This window comes from Lagopus leucura, unplaced genomic scaffold (assembly GCF_019238085.1).
Source record: "Lagopus leucura isolate 7727_CA_CO unplaced genomic scaffold, USGS_WTPT01 Super-Scaffold_100060, whole genome shotgun sequence".
Taxonomy (NCBI): domain Eukaryota; kingdom Metazoa; phylum Chordata; class Aves; order Galliformes; family Phasianidae; genus Lagopus; species Lagopus leucura.
Window position 1 is genome coordinate 1149854 of NW_024962306.1, and position 17016 is coordinate 1166869.

The 17016-nt window shown below is 41.3% G+C and overlaps 1 protein-coding gene across 2 annotated transcripts in view; it reads left to right on the forward strand.

The window, feature by feature from the left end:
* The window catches only part of LOC122188376 (ubiquinol-cytochrome-c reductase complex assembly factor 1), a 53619-nt gene that overhangs the window by 23850 nt on the left and 12753 nt on the right, over nucleotides 1-17016 (forward strand). For both annotated transcript variants that reach the window (XM_042886630.1, XM_042886631.1), the window contains exon 7: nucleotides 2332-2440. In XM_042886630.1, coding sequence (XP_042742564.1) covers nucleotides 2332-2440 — 109 coding nt within the window. The remainder of the gene's footprint in view (nucleotides 1-2331; nucleotides 2441-17016) is intronic.

Genomic DNA, 17016 nt, shown 5'->3' on the forward strand with positions numbered 1-17016 from the left:
TCACAATGTGTCTGGCTCGTGTCAGGGCTGATAACTAGAGAGGTGTTCTGAATTCTGGATCATCATTCTAGCTGAAAGCTTTGCAGTTTTTCTTTTAGCAAGATGCTGATAGGTTTACTTCTTGCTACCATCTTCACAGAATCTGGAGCACCTCTCCCATGGAGAAAGGTTGAGGGAACTGGGCTTGTTTAGCTTGGGGAAGAGAAAACTCCAGGGAGACCTCATGGTGGCCTTCCAGTACTTGAAGGGAGCATATAAACAGGAGGGGGAATGGTTGTTCACAAGGGTGGATAGTGACAGGACAAGGGGGAATGGATTTAAACTGAGACAGGAGGTTTAGGCTGGATATTAGGAGGAAGTTTTTCACCCAGAGGGTGGTGAGGCACTGGAACAGGTTGCCCAAGGAGGCTGTGGATGCCCCATCCCTGCAGGCATTCAAGGCCAGGCTGGATGTGGCTCTGGGCAGCCTGGGCTGCTGGTTGGGACCCTGCGCATAGCAGGGAGTTGGAACTGGATGAGCACTGTGGGCCTTTGCAACCCAGGCCATCCTATGATTCCCTGATTCTTTGATCTAAATTGTAATTGTTTGCTGGGTTCTGTTAGAAATGGAATTGTCACTACCACCATATATATCTTGAGAATCCTTACAGCTCTGTTTCCTGAGCCAGGAATTGCTGCTCTTCCCAATGTTCCCTTTGCTGACTGCTGTCCTTCCCCTTCTCTCCCTGTTATCCTCTCCCAAGGCTCTCACTCACTTACCCTCTTTGATCACTGATCTCCTTGCCATGCCTCAGTCCCTCTCCAATCTTTTGACCTCATTCTGCCAGGACTGTTATGCTGGAGCCTGACCTGCCTCTCACCTGGTGGCTGCCATTTTCAAAAGCATTCATGTACAAATCGGGTTCTGGCTCAAGGGCTTTTCTTCTTTTGATACTGTAGTGTGAGTGGAATGGACCTTGTATGGGACTTAAATGTATGGTTCTATTTAGAAAAGAGTATAGGAGCAATGCAGCTCTTTCAGCTTGTTTTACCTCTATGACTCAACATTGGCAGTAAGTTTTGCTTCCTTTGCTGGTTAAGAAAAAAAAACCAAAAAAACGAAGAAACACTTTCCTTTACTAACTGGCAAATCAGATAGAATCCATCATGAAGATTGGCATCTGCCCTTTTACAGGTCAGCCCAACAGACAGGCTTCAGATGTTTATGATTTTCCCTGTTGAGCTGGCATTCACAGAGCACCGAATACTTCTAATGCCTGAAGGGAGGCCCAGATCTTATCTCCGCTGTAGAAATGAACAGATACATAAATCATTTTTACCTCTTAACTCTTGCAGTGCTTTCACTATTAGTAACACGGCTGCTTCAAAGTGGCCTATAGCAGCTCTGCTCTCTTGCTCTTTCAAAAGGTGTGAGAAAAAGCTTTTACATGAACAGCCCCCCAAGCATAGCATGTCTCTGTGCAAATCAGTGACTTATTTCAGCTTCAGTGTTGGAGCATCCTGTCATCCCAGCTTTCTGCCTTGCAGCATAGCAGCAGAGCTGACTAGCAAGGTAATGAACGTGTTCTGGTGGTGGGACTCATCTCCGAGCTCAGTGAGGGAGCAGCCTGCGATTCAGTTCATGCTGTTTACAGATGTAATTAAAAAAAAAAAAGTATGGTTGTGATGGCTTGTTTTTTGGACTGAACAGCACCAGTAGCTTGAGTGGCTTTAAGGTAAAACAGCCCAACCTGGTATTCTCATTAAGATCCTGCTCACAAACTTGTGATTTCTTCTCACATGTAGGGGTTTTGCCAAGTGGTTGGATGTATATCCTAAGACCCCTGTAGATGAAATAATTTAGGACATTGCTAATATGAGTTTGGGTGAAGTCTGTGACCTGCTTAAGCTTTCACTACTTGGCTAGTGCAGTCTTTTCCAGTATTTTAGTATACCAAGCTGAATTACAGCTGGCTTGTAGCCTAGGATTAGAAAAGACATTTGTTCTTGCTCTAAAGGATGATATGTTCTTAAGGCTCTGGAATTTAAGTTGCAGTACTGCTTAACTAGATTACAGTGCTGTCAGCCAAAATAGAATCCACTGTCACTCTTCCGTAGCTGGATTGGCCAAAATCCAGGAGATACAGCTCTCAAGTACAGGATGAACAAGTTTATGATAGTTGCTTTTTAAAAAATCTTATTTTTATTAACTGATAATTTATTAACTGATTTTATAACTGACAAAAGCATGTACTGTAAGAAGAATCTTAAGTGAGCTGAAGCTGATTAAATTTATTGTTTAAACTTGAAGAAAAACTAAAAGCTATGGATGTGGTGTGTATGTTCCTGCAGGATGTGTCTGGTGCGAATGAAGCAGGAGGGTCGAGCAGGAAAATACATGTGTCGCTATATCGTCCACTGCATGTGGGAGGATGTTGAGCAGCGTGGCAAGGTGATGGGGGTAAGTTAACTCTGGTGCTGGTAACCTTGATGACTTTAATGACTGAGTTCTTGCAATGGGTTTGTAATTTTGCATATCTTGGAAGAATGCTTAATAATAAATCTTGAACGTAGCTACGCGTATATTTCTTTATGAGCTTCAGCTGGTACAAGTGGATATCATCTTGGCCACTCATTCCTGCAGCTGTTGTACTGAGCCACTGACTTTGTTTTGATAACTGTATCACGGCCTGGGTGTGATGATGATTTGCATGGAAGTCATTAATTTTTCAGATATTTGCCATGTGATTACATAAACAAGGACACTGCTGTAACAGGATGGGCATTTGGGGATAGGAAATAAGCAGTTCGAGTAGGAAGATACGTCACTAGTGCCAGGCTTACAACTGCAATTTAAGTCATTCCAGAAGAGCTTTGAGTTTTCTCTGTATCCAGGATGGTGAGCAAAAGGAAGGTCAAGGGACAAAGCTATTATGTTAAGTTCCTGCGCGTGACTACGTACTTTTCATTAGTTTAATTTTCATTCTGGATTCTTAATATATCTAGTCATTTCAAAAGAAAAGTGTTAAGGAAAGCATAGCTCCAAGGATAGTTGATTTGGAAGTCTGAAAGAAGAAGAGACTCAGTCTTCTTGGCCTATACTATGAGCAGGGTTATGCTAGGTAGTTGTAACACTGACCCTGTAGTCTGTGGATATGTTTCTCCTTCATCGTGTTGGTGACAGTGTCCAGTATGACAGTGGTGGCAGTAGCCTGATGTAGTTGAGAATATCAATGTTCAGGATACTTCTAGTGAGAGACCAGGGCTAGGAAAGGTCTTCTGTAATGCTGGAAAAAGAAGTATAGAATTGTTAAATTATTATATAGAGGTTTTTCTGACGAACAAGGAAATTAACGAGTGAGTTTATGATTTGGTGTGAGATGACACCAGTAATTCAAGAAGTTTTCTTTTTGTTGATATTCTGTTTTGCATATGGTCGGTCTTAAAAAGCATTGATTCTGTTGCAACTTCAGTGATTCTATCAATCTTTTTATTTTAGTTTTTTCTTTTTTTCCCCAGTCTGTTGAACATTAACTTTCCTTGTTACAGATTGGTTTTTAAGATGGGTCTAAATTTAGGCATCTTAAAATTTCTGGCTACATTAATGAGCAAGACAAAAAGAAATGGGAATCCTTCTGTCCTGGTCAGATGCCATGAGGCAGTGTGATCAAGCCTGGGCAAATTAGGTGATTGCTAGTACAGAGCATTCTTCGTAGCACTTTCTTTTCTGAAGCTCTTAAAGTATTCTTGCATTCTAGGAGACAGACAATGATATAAATACTCATATAACAGGTTTCAAACAGCTGCTTTTGTGCAATGCCTGTTGGGCACAAGCACTTCACAGAGCAGAGGAACTGAACCAGTTTCTGGAAGTCTTGAAGGCCAGATGGCGAACACCTCACATTATTAACTGGCTATTCTAATGTCTCTGTATTTACTTTAAGCATTGCAAATTATTAATTAGCATTCTAAACTCATCTTTAATTGTATTTCTCACTTATTTTGTTTTCAGTATTTCATTGTCCTGTGCTTTTGGCCTTAATTTCCTTTCTAACCTAGTCCTGGCTAAGAGAGAGAAACAAAAACATTAAGCCCATGGTGTGTGAAAAGTATGAGGAAAAAGATGGAATTAAATGGGAAACTTACATGCTTTTGTCCTTTTCCTGTGCTTTCCATGTCGTAGCAGTGGTTGCTTCATGTTTCTGAAGGAACTGAAGGCAATTCAGATCCTTGATATGGGTGTAAATTTAAGGTTGCTTTTTCATAAGAGCAAACAAAGAAAAAAAAAACTACACTGCTGCTCCCCAATTCTCCAAAAATCCCTTTGGGGTTTTTTGAACTCCATCTGGGCACAGAGTGAATGCTACTTCTGGACAGAAAGCTGTTTTCAGTTCCTTTTGACATTGATTTTTCCTAATACCAACTAACCTCAAATGCCATCACCTAGTTTTCCTTGCGGGGTTTGAAACAGCAGAAAGCAGCAACGAGAAGCAAAGCTGTTTGCTACTCCTAAAATCATGCTCAAGCTCAAAAATGAAGCATGGTGCAAGTTAGAATTGTATGAAGTTTAATGAAGAACTTGAAAGGGAAAAAGATAAAACTCATAGTCTGTTCTTTGTGAAGAAAAGCATGCAACCATTTCTGCAAACTGAATTATTCCTTTGCTCTCAAAATTCCCCCCAGAATGTTTTAAATGAGAAGAAAAAAGTGTGTCCTTATGCTTTTCATCCAATCTGGAGCTTCTAATGTTAATAAATGCTTGTTATAATTGTATGGTTGCTGTATGATGCAACTGTGAAGAGTTCTTAAGTGGTTTGAATGCCATTCATTCCCTGCTTGACAAGCTAGGCGCCTTTTCAGTTTGTCTTTGAGTTTAAATTTCACAATCTTTAATGATGATGATGCAACATAATAGCAAACAGGCTCAGATTGTAATAATGTGATTCCTGTGATGTGTTTTACATTGGTTCTAAGATAGTTTTTGGCTGTAGCCTAGTCTTAACGTAGCTTTTATGTAGCAATAGCTGATGCTTTAACAAAGTATGTACACACTTAAAGTCTTGATCCCACAAACAGCTTCATCTGTGCCTATATTTAATGTTGTTGAACTTCACAGAGGCCCTTTGATTTTAATTACATTCCTTGTAAGAGAAGGTAAACTCTGGAGTGACAGCTAACTAGATGTGTGTAGACGTGAGGTGTGTCAGAAAGTGTGGTGAAGTGTGCTAGATAGTAAACTTGGAGATCAGGACTGCTCTTTTCTCCATACTGTTCGTGAAGGTACAGCTTACGTGACCATTTAATGTTTTTCTATCTTTTAATTATTCCTGATCTTTCAATCACTAGTTTGTCAGCTTTGAACTCTTTAGTTTCTTCAAGTAGTGTTTATTGTGTATTGGATGAAAATACTTTTATACATTTTATGCACTTTATGCCTTAGCTCCCTTGCTTCTTATCTCTATTCCTTTCCTCTGTGCTAGTGATGTTACCTACCATCCCGTTCTGGCCAAGACCCTGCACAGGTGACTCCTGCTTTGTCCCTGCCTGCTCACCCTTCCTCACTTTCTTCACTGCACATGCATGTGCTCTGCCTGAACTCCTTCCTCACATCTCCCTTGAGCAGTTCCAAGGGGCAGAGAGGATAGGTGAAGGACACTTACCCTCAGTATTAGGTTCTGCCTATTAGTCCTGATATATTATCCTTAGCGTTTCATTTTAAATGAAGTTGAGGTCATGCTTTGCCTTCTCTCTCAAGCTCTGACAAAACATTTGTGAGCTGACTGAGCAATACGTGTAACAGTTACTTATTCTCAAGCATTTCAGTCTTGCAGTCAGTATATACTCTGCCTTCAAAAGAAGGTAATTAAATATATCAAAAGAAGAGCAGGAGATACAAAGATGATGGCATTACTGTTTCTCTGCTGATGATTTCAGATTTCATAATCTGAGCCTTTCTCAGAAGTAAGTCAAACGAAAGGAAATTTTCCTGGATTCTTTTAGGTTACTAAGCTGTCACCTGCACGGCTCCCAGGTGAGGACATTCTATACCCAGCTTTTTCTGTCCTGCAATGTCTCAGTGGTCAGCATTAAGCAGACTGGTACACTGCTGTATTGTGGTATAGGGGACAGAGCACCTGTATGAAACTTGCTGCTTGGATGCAATTAGCTGAACTTGCTGACAGGCCAGGCTGCAATTCTTCAGCTCGTTTTCATATCTAGCAGCAATTCCAGCACTTGATGTAGAAAATCGATATTATATTCCTGAATTGATACTGATGGTTTATTAAAATATGCCATCTGCTCTTAAGTACACAAGTTCAGTGGAGCCGAAAGTGATAGAATGCCAGGCATTTTAACTGCTAATTTACATCAGCTCCGACTCCAAATGGAGTTTGTATTATTTCAAAAACTGGTTGTTAAAATTGCTGAAATCTAAATCTCAGCTACAAAGTTTTGGGACTTGTTAGCCTGAGCTCCTTCAGCACTCCTGAATGTCGGCAAGAGTCAGAAACCAAAACTTGACGCAGCTGTAAAAACACACGGAGAGCCTGTGGCCTCAGCAAATTCTACTGGTGCAGGCATATTTCAGATATAAATTTTACTCTGCTGTCCCTACTACTAATGAAGTCAGTTTCTTTTGGTGGGTTTGCAGCCAGGTGTGTCCAGTTCTGTGGCTAACCAGTGCTCTTTACTTAATTTTTCCACTAGTGACATTTCTATCAAACTTTAAAAACAAACAGAAAAATTGGCTTGATGCAATGGCTCCAAGTGTTAATAGTAACATTAGGCTGGGTACAAGGCTTCCTTTCGATCCTGCTTTGCCAGAGATCTCCACCTTGTGGCTTGCACTGAATAGATTTATACTCCTCAAACGGGCAGATGCTTCATCCATTTGTGAGGGGAATTCAGGCAATACTGGAAATTGCAGCTATTTGTCTTCCTATCAGAGTGCTTCCCAAACGTGAATATTAACCTGAGCCGAGTATTGTCGCAGTAACTGTGTATGTGAAAGCAGTTATTGTGGGTCTGAGTGTATTTGAACGCCTTTAGATGATGCAGAAGGGCTTCTGGATGCTGGAGTTCCATGGAGCAGAATTTCAGCTGATTGACAACAGAAATATGATTTTTTTAAAGGAAAAAAAAAAACGAGTCACTTAAGAACAATGAAAACTGATGCAAATCACATGCTGTCTTAGATGCATCAATCTTTATCCAACTGCATGCAAGCTGCTGTTGGGCTGCTCTTGGCAGCGATATTCTTGTGTGTTGTGGTAGCATTGTGCTTCTGAAATGAGTAACACATTTTCAGTGCAAAAGAACAATTCCAGTTTATAACCATACGTGTTCTTATCTCTTTTACAGCTTTCAGAACAAGAGGGGCTGACAAGCCAGGAATGCCAGACCTGTTTTAATTTATCTTAATCCCACTTTCCTGTTTTCCCACCAGACCACTCAGGACCCCTGCCCCCTTTTTCCAGGAACACATCTAGGTGTCTTTTGAATTCATTTATTGGCTCTGCAGCGCATAGCACAATGCAGCCTTTGTTATACTCATAGCCAGAGCTGTTTATATACAGTGACCCATAATTTGCTCTCAGTTACATTGGTGTACATCTGAGGTAACACCATGAGAATCAATAACGTGGTTCACATCAGTGTAACTGAGAGCAGAATTTAGCTCTGTAAACTTGAACACAATTTTGTCTTTTAACTGAGAAGAGACATTAGAAGATTAAAATATCGTCTTGCCTTACACTAACAAAACAAGCAAACAAAAGCCAGCCAGAACTTAGGCTTACATCCTCCATTACTGGACTTGCCTAAACATGACACAGTACACTTCAAGTTGTTGTTTTTTGTGGAGAGTTAAAAGTTTGACACTTACCTAAGGACTCAGAAATCACAGAGTGAGACCAGTGTGATTCTGGAATGGCTTTCAGAGTTGAGGACATGGCATAAAGTTGATAGCATTTCAAGATTGAAGTCAAACTTTGTACTGACTGTTATTTGCTGTTGATTCACCCACTTGAAAGTGCTTGAAAGTTCAGGAGGTCCCTTTCAGGCTGGTCTTTAAAGTCTTGTGGGAAATCATGGGTCAAATGGGGTTGCTCAGAACGCAAATTGCGTTGTTATGGGAGAACAGGAGCAGCAGGAAAGTGTGATTTTGTTTCGTTTATCTGTACAACTGAGAGGAAAAGTTGAAATTCCAAATGATCCGTGTATTTTTAAATATGCAATGTTAATAGGACGTTTTAAGGAGAAAAGTGTTAGGATACTAACAGCTGTATTCACAGAGCATGAAAGCCAAGCTGTGTTGGCTCTGTACACCGCTCGTGGATCCAGTAATTCTTGTGCTCTCCTGCTGGTTTTTTGTTATCAGAGCTCTTCATCCGCAGTTCGTCAGGACAAGAAATACAGAAAAATACATTTATTGACAGTTCTTTAGTCCAATATAAGGTGATGGTGTTTCTTTGTTCTCTTAAGAAAATAATCCATGCATAAAAAGTTAAGCATTAAACTTCTCTAGGTAGAGGAGCCATGTATGTAGGCAACACTTGTTTAGAATGTAAAATACTGTGGACATCAAGATCCTTGGCACAAAAGAGCATTGCCTGTGATCATGTAGAGTGAATGTTTATTCCTTTTTGGTGGTTGGAGTGTTCTTGAAATTGCAATTGTAGGACCTGTTTATTTAGCAGTATGAAGGCAATCAAAGAGACAAGTCATGTAGCAGATGGGGTTCTTGTTGCTGCTCTTTTACCAAGATAAAGCAGCCTGCCAAGGATCTGGTGACCAATGGAGCTGCAGCGAGGCTGTATGAATAAAAGGGGGGAGAGGATCCACCAAAGCCATACCTGAGGACAGGATGGATTGCCCTTTGAGAGCTTCAGATTCTTCTCCCCTGGCTTGAGAGAAAGGCTAGCTGACCAGTTTGAATTGGATGCTGTGTGTTTTATGTCAAATCAAGTAAAATGGAACATAAGAATCTTTGGCTGTTCTCAGAAGTTTTGTCTGTGGTGAAACGTTGTTCTTGCTTCATCAATAGGACATGAACTTTGATTTCTTTGCCTGCAGTCACCTTCAGAATGTCACCGGGAAGTGATTTCACAACACCAAATTCAAAGTCAGAATTTCATTCCGATTGCATGAAGTCCACCAGCATATAAAAGAAACAGATGCAAGCAGAAAAGGAATGAAGCATAAACTCTTGATCGCTTTTCAAAAAGCTCTAAATCTCGTAGCAAACTTCCATTAGTTTGTCATTTAATAAATGAGAAAGAGAGCCAGACACTGCTTCCAGAGCGTATTTAGTATGATCTCCTTTAACTTAAATATACAGGAGGATGTTTGTGTGTGGAATGTTACCTTGAAAATACCCAAACCATGATGAAGCCTGGCACAGGTAGTGTGGGTGGTGATAAGAGCTTAGCTTTGCCAGGTCGTAGAGGTTAGAAATGGGCTATTTCACAGGTTCTGTTTTTAATGTAGTTCTAGAACCAGGGTCTGTGGGACTAACATCCCTGACGGTCTGAAATAGGCATGTCTGCTGCATGCCAAGGATATGTGGCATTGAAATCAAGGCATAAGATATGCTTGAATTCTTTTCAACTGGCTTGCCTCAGTTTTCTGTTTTGACATAAAATTTGACATAAAAATTTTAATTTCAGTTTCCCAGATGTGTTGGATGTTATTGCTGTATAGCAGTGTCCGTGGTCTGTTTTGTGCCTTCCTCTGCTGCCTACAAGAACTACACTGGAAGCTGCCTTGTGCCTTTTCTACAAATGCTTCTGCCATTATTCCCCACATACTACACCTGTGAGATTCACATGCCAAAACTGATGTTACTGTGCCGTGGCTGTAGGCACTAAGTGCTGCCTTGCACTCCTCAAACTCCTGCAGCGTAGCATAGCTCCAAAATCCAGTGCTGAGCAACAGAACTGCTGCTCACCACAACTGTATTATTTTTCTTTTGACAGCATAGCGATGACAGTGGAAACAGGGAAGGGACCCATATCGAACCTGCAGCCATCTCCAGGCTCAGCAGAACTGGAATAGCAGTTAGAACTGGCTCAGCACTTAGGTTGTCAGTGTTGCCTGGCTTCTGCCATTGCTCTGTATATCACTCATGATTCAGCTTGTGCTTTGCCTACAGTCAATGCAAAGTTAAATAAAGTGGTATTGTACTGGGTATTCTGAAATTTGCTATCAACTTCCTTGGAGTTTGTCCCAAAATTCCACAACCGAGTTCAACTGATCTTCTTGGCTAATTCTTGTGAGTCTCTTGGAAGCGAAGTATTTCATGTTATGAATGTAGTTCTTTAATAATGTTAAGCTGCTACAAGGAAAACACATGCACTTTTAAGCAAAATATCTAGATCAGTGTCCCTTTTAAATCAAAGCATGGGGAGTTCTCAGTGCATTTTGATTATATTGTCGCCTGTGCTTTTCACTGTGACTAGAATGTCACTGATACCTTCTGCTTCCTCTTCAAAACCTGTATGATTTAACACTGTGATTGAGGTGCTGTGTTTTGTATAAATTCTGGGCTTAGCTCTAGGGCACAAATGGCACCAGTGAGATCTGCTTAGTGTTTGGGATCTCTTCTCTAATCTTTATTTTGCAGAAGAATTAGCAACTGTTTTTGATTCCTGTGTTTCTGATGGAAAATGTGAATGCAGATTCTCAGGCTATTCTGTTTACAGGACAGAAAGGGGCACAGTTTGAGGGACATTGTTTTCTCTGTGACAGGCAGTGCATTCAATCTAGAAGGATCTTTATCGTGCTTCAGCAATATCTGTACAGCTGTGCTGAGCAGCCTTTACCTGTGCTGCCTCGTCTTCTGTAACAAGAATGTGGTGATGCTGTTTTGATTGCCTTCCTTGCATGACTCTGTTTTTTTTCAGGAGCAGCAAAAGTAGAAGTTTACTTCCCCATTTATGACTCTCCTTTGTGGTGAATTGGCTGTACTGATTTCTGTTATGCCTCATTTTGACATTTACTTGCAGTACATGGGCAATTACTGAAGGTCTAATCTCACCAATTCTGAATGTTTTCTGAATGCTTCACCAAGGGAGGGTTGTGCCTGACCAATCTGATGGTCTTCTATAATGGATTGACAGCATCAGTGGACAAAGACTGCCAATAATGTCATCTACCTGGACTTCTGCAAAGCCTGTGACATGGTCCCCTGACACATCCTTATCTCTAAATTGGAGAGGTACGGCTTTGAGGGGCGGATAGTTTGGTGAATATTGAATTGTTGGGATGGTCACAATCAGAGGGTTGTGCTTAATGACTCTGTGTCCAAGTGGAGGCCAGTGACAAGCAATGCCTCTCAGGGGTCAACCAATGTCCCTCAGGGGTCTGTGTGGGTCTGGTGCTCTTTAACATCTTTATCAGTTAGATAGAAGATGGGATCAAGTGCACCCTGTGCAGGTCACTTTGACTCTAAGCTGAGTGGTGCAGTTAATATGGCAGAAGGAAGGGATGCCATCCACACGGACCTTGATAGACTCAAAAGCTGGGCCCATGTGAACCTAATCCCAGGTATGTATGCAGACTGGAAGAAGAACTCTTTGAAAGTAGTCTTGCTGAGAAGGACTTAAAGGTCATGATGGATTAAAAGATTAATGTGAGACAGCAGTGTGTGCTTGCAGCCCACAAGGCTGATAGTAATCCTGGGTGGGTGGTCCAGGGCAGGGATGTGATTGTCCCTCTCTGCTCTGCCCTCATGAGGCCTCAGCTGGAGTACTGCATCCAGGTCAGGGGCCCACAGCAAAGGAAAGATGTGGAGCTTTTGGGGAGGATTCAGAGGAAGGCCATGGGCACCTCAGAAGGCTGGAGCACCTCTCCTATGTAGACAGGCTGAAGGAGCTTAGGGTGTTCAGCCTGGAGAGGAGAAAGCTGTGGGGAGACCTCACTGCAGCCTTCCAGTATTTAAAGAGAGATTATAAACAGGAGGGAAATGATTTTTTTGCACGAGTAGATAATGATAGTACAAAGAACGGTTTTAAACTAGAGGAGAGAAGACTTAGATTAGATGTCAGGGGGGAAGAGAGAGAGAGTGGCGAAGCACTGGAGCAGGTTGGCTTGATGGGACCCTGGGCAGCCTGATCTGGTGGTTGGGAACCCTGCAGCAGGGAGGTTGAAGCCTGGCGATCCTTGAGGTGCCTTCCTACCCAAGCTATTCTCTGATGTTTTTATTTTTTTTTTCTTTCCCTTGTTGGCCTTGGTCATTTTTTATTACGCTGATTCCTGAATTCACTTGAGCTTCTGTCTTCCCTTTTTGGGACTTTTGCCTGCTTTCATGTCTGTCATGTCAGCATGTCTCATACTTCTTTCCTACCTCTCATTTTGTAGAGAAATTAGTCTGTTGCTGTACCATTTCCTTTTAAATGTCTTCTGTTAATTATCTTTGTTTCTTTGCAGGACATCTTTTTTTTATGTCACATCCTTGCTTCCTTATGTTCTTTCATGTTCAGCTAATCAGTTTAATAATTATTTAATTCAGCTAATAATCATCAGTGCCAGTTATGCCTGCCATGCAGCTTCACTGATTCCTTGGTCACACTGCCTCTGCTCAATATGCTCTTCCAGCAACTTTGTATTGCAGAGGTCCACAATGAAGGCTTGGGATCTGCCCTCCTTTCTGCTTGTTTCAAACCTTCACTTGTAAGTTGAAGCATTTTCATGGCTTTGCCTTTTTCAACTCCAGATCATTTTTTTTTTTCTTCAGTTTCATTATTTCTCCACCTGAACGTTTGCTTTTAATGAGGGGTCCAAAACCAAATACAATATTTGAGGTGCAGCCTCATTGTGCCATGAGCAAGGAGATGGTCACTTCCCTAGTCTTGCTGGCCACGTTATTTCTGATGCACACCAGACTGCTGTTGGCCTTTTTGGCCACCTGAGCACACTGCTGGCTCATGTTCAGCCAGCTGTTGTTTATGACCCCCAGGTCCTTTACTGCCAGGCAGCTTTCCAGCCACTTTTCCCCCAAGCCTGTACAGCTGCATGGGGTTGTTATGACCCAAGTGCAGGACCTGGCACTTACTCTTGTTAGATGTTATGTGACTGGGCTCAGCCCATATACTCAGCCTATTCAGATCCCTCTGTAGAGCCTTCCTGCCCTCAGGCAGATCCACGGTCCCGCCTAACTTGGTATCATCCAGAGACTTACAGGTACACTTTCTGCTCCTGCAGATGGTTCTGTGCTGATTGAATTGTACAGCTCCTTCATAGTTCAGGTCTTAAATTCTGCTGCAGATGCAGTGCCTTCATGTTTGTAATGCACCTACTGCGGTGCCTTGTAGCCTGGCTACATAAGTGGGTTGCGAATGTTTATATTTTTCTGTTAGAACTCAGTTTATTTTTTTACTTCATTTTCTGACTTCTGCAGCCTATTTTACTTGTTTATAAAACTCTCTCAGTACTGTGAAGCCCTTTATGACTGCTTTTGCTAACGACTCCCACAGTAAAATAAATGACAATGGCCATGGAGTGCAAATACAGTGTATTCGAGTAATTTCAATGATGTCTTTCATGCTTCTTTACTGTCTTTTACTTTCATACAAGCAGTCGTATGTGATGCTTTTGTGCACACGTAGACAGACTTCTGTTTTCCATTCTATATTGGGAATCTCTGTAGATGCAGTTATTTCTGTTCCCTTTTGTTTTGGGGTGCAAACACCACTTGCTCAATCTCTCTTGGTATTGAGTAGCTAATTATCATTACAGTTCTGAATGAGCTTGAATGTTGTTTCTATGTTCAAAGGGCAGGAAACAATGCAAAAAGTTAAAACAATATTACCAGAATACCAGCGTATCTGATCTTAGTAAGCGATCCCTATTTATTGCTTGCATCATGTTGATTTTCAGGCTGGTCAGTTGGCCTTGTGGGCACAAGAACAACTGCATGTACAGAGGGATATTTGTCTTGCACTGTGGGATAATGTAGATGGGAGTCTGGATCGGTGAAGTCTTGGTGTATGTAAAATAAGCAACGCTGATCTGAGTTGATTTTCAGACGGCTTGGCTATATGTATCAAATGTAGGTGGTAGATAACAAAAAGCTGGCAAGCCTGTGAATGGTGGTTGTTCTGAGAATGTCACCTGAATGATAAATTCATTTGTCTAGTTTGTGATACAGGCACTCCCTGCTTTCCTGCTGGTGGTTTCTATTGGTAAGCTTCTATGTGAAGTCTTGGTTTTTTTAAATTGAGGAAATGGTGGAGACCACGTAGTTGGTGGAAGTCCCTGACTGTAGCCCTGCAGACAGCTTTGTACCAAAGAGCTGGAAAATAACGTGGTTGAGAGCATCCTAAATTTACCCTTTTCTATTCCCTGTTTAATTCTGTTCTTGATGATGGTCCATATGCAGGTTTAATATGTGCTACTTAGGAAAAAGTGCACGAGGAAATTTTTGCCCTCTTAAAACCCTTGCCCAATCTCTCAGGATCTTCTGCAAGTTTATTTATCTACAGTAGCATCAAGCCTGAATGAAATGCTGAAGTGAGATGGAAAGCTCACAGTATCTCTTACCATGCGGCTTTTTCATGGTTTGCTTTCCTCCTTTGCCTTTTACTTGAGGGCAGAACTAGGGTAGAGAAATAATTTTTGTTCGCTTCTGAAAGGTTACAGTAATAAAGAAACTCTTGTTAACATCAGAGTATATGGCAGGCAGGAGTTTTCACAGTCTGGCATTGTTTATTTTACCAGCAATTTGGAACCTTCTACACTCTTAAAATATTGGCAAGAAAATATTTAACTGTTAACTATTCCGTGCCATGCGTATGCTGGAAGCCCTGGGGAGGAGGAGTGCTCAGGGAAATCGGGGTTTTTGCAGCTTATGATTGAAACCAGAAGGTGCAGGATATTGGTAGAAGGTGAAAGCAATGCGACTTCAAATTTCAGCTTTACCCAAAGGTACAGCTGATGGCAGAATGTCCAACAGGTCACGAATAAAAGGCTGTGAAGATAGTGGGACGTCTGGAGCAAATGCAACCAAGCTTAGATGCAGCAGAAAGGAATTTCAAAGATAGAGTGTTTGCATTTGTCTTGGCCTCTGTTACTGGGTAAAGACTGTGGCAGTGCTAGGTATTAGCATCAAAGTTTAGGCTGGTTAATTGCTTATTGATTGCATGGAATCTAATAATTGCCCCTCTGTTTTGAAAAGAAATTAATTCCTTTTTTTTTTTTTTTTTTTTTTTTTTTTTTTTTTGCGGAGAGGGTTTTTGGAGAGGAGATGGAACAGCTGCTTTGGGTCACTTGCTGCTACCAGAAGAAACTTGGAGACTCCTTGGAAAAGGCATTTCCTTATTTTTTTTCCCCAGGGAGAAATAATTATTTGCTACGAGCAGGATCATTCTTCTAGCATTTCTACATAATATGCAGCCTGTTCCTGTAAAACTACTAATAGCTGTGCTACAAACAGCATTTCTTTTCTAATCACACTGGCTTATTTCAGGTGAAATTAATAGGAAGTCAGCAAAGCGAGCTGAGGATCAGAATTTGTGATCTAACGGGCTGCGGCTGTGCTGCTGTGAGTTAGGGGGGAGCAGATGCACAGAGAGATGTCAATCTCTCTGCAAACATCAGTGAAAAAAATAATGAAATGGAACATATTCAGTGGTCATCTGCTGGTGTCGGATGAAGATCCTGCGTTCCACTTCTAACAACAACCAGAGATATTTGGGAAAAAGGATAAGAAGCAGGACAAATGTATAGCATCTCTCTCCTGGTATGCCCTTTCAGCATTCACTACTGAGTAATGTGAGAGTCGTGTGGGAATTGTCACATGCACGTATACATTAAATACAATCATAGCGTGATGGGTGAGCAGCTGGCTGGTGGGCAGGACTCAAGGCTTATAGTAACCGAGGGTGCATCAGGCTGGTGCCTGGTCACCAGTGGGCTTCTGCAGGGCCCTGTTTTAGGGACAGTCATCTTTTTTGTATTTTTGGTTTTTAATGTCCTGTGAAATGACATCTACAAATTAATAAGAAAACTTTCTGTACATGAGAAAGTTTTTCCATTTGTTTTTCAGGTATTTTTTGGACCCTTCATCAGCTTCTTTTTTTTTATGAGAGAGGAATAATTCCTTGTTTATTTGCTTCATACCACATGATTTTACCTCTCCCATCATCTTCCTCATTCCTACCTGAACAAAGCTAGCACATCCTCACATGTCTAATCACAGTATTGATCATCTTGATCTTCTGTTTTCTACTTTTTAAAAATGTCTTTTCCGAAACGAAAATATAAGAAGTTTGTGCAGCATTTGACATAGAGGCACACTATGGATTTGTGGCAGAAGAGTTTCTGTTCTGGTTTATGTTCCTTTCGGAACAATTCTTGAAATTGATTCGTCTTTCTCCACTACTGAATGTTAAGCTGAAATTTTGGAGATTTATCCACAAAAACTTATAAGATCCATTTCCTGAATTATAGCTGTTAAACAGGGCACACTGTTCTGTAGATTTTATGGTTGCTTTTTCTTATCATTTACTACTAGTACATTTATGAGCACTGAATATTACTGGGCATAGTCATCTGTGATTTTTAATTTCATTCATTACTGTGTTTTCTACTAATTTTTACCAACGTCAGTCAGATTTCTATGTTTGTGCTCCACTGGATCACCTGAAATACTTGTCCAAGTAGACTCTGTGCTTCATGGCTCTTCAATCTAATATTTTTCGTGTAGTTTAGAACTTTGGGAGCACGGGGGTTTCGGTATGCTTGTGTTCTGTTGAGCCTTTTTCTGTGGAACACAGTGGGTGCTCTGAATCCTGTATGGTGGTGAGGTGGTGAAGTACTTCTTTCAGACTCATCCAGAGAAACACCAGGACCATCAGATGAAGCTAGCAGGCACCACTTTCAAAAGAGGCAAGCAGCAGATGGTTGTTCTCACGAGTAGTAGACCAGGGAACTGAAGCATATGCAGATGCAGCAAGTTCACTGAATAAGTTGTTTGAAATAGAGACCTTCTGAAGGCTGCTGTGTAAACACATCAAGGGCTGAGAAATGCCTGAGCTC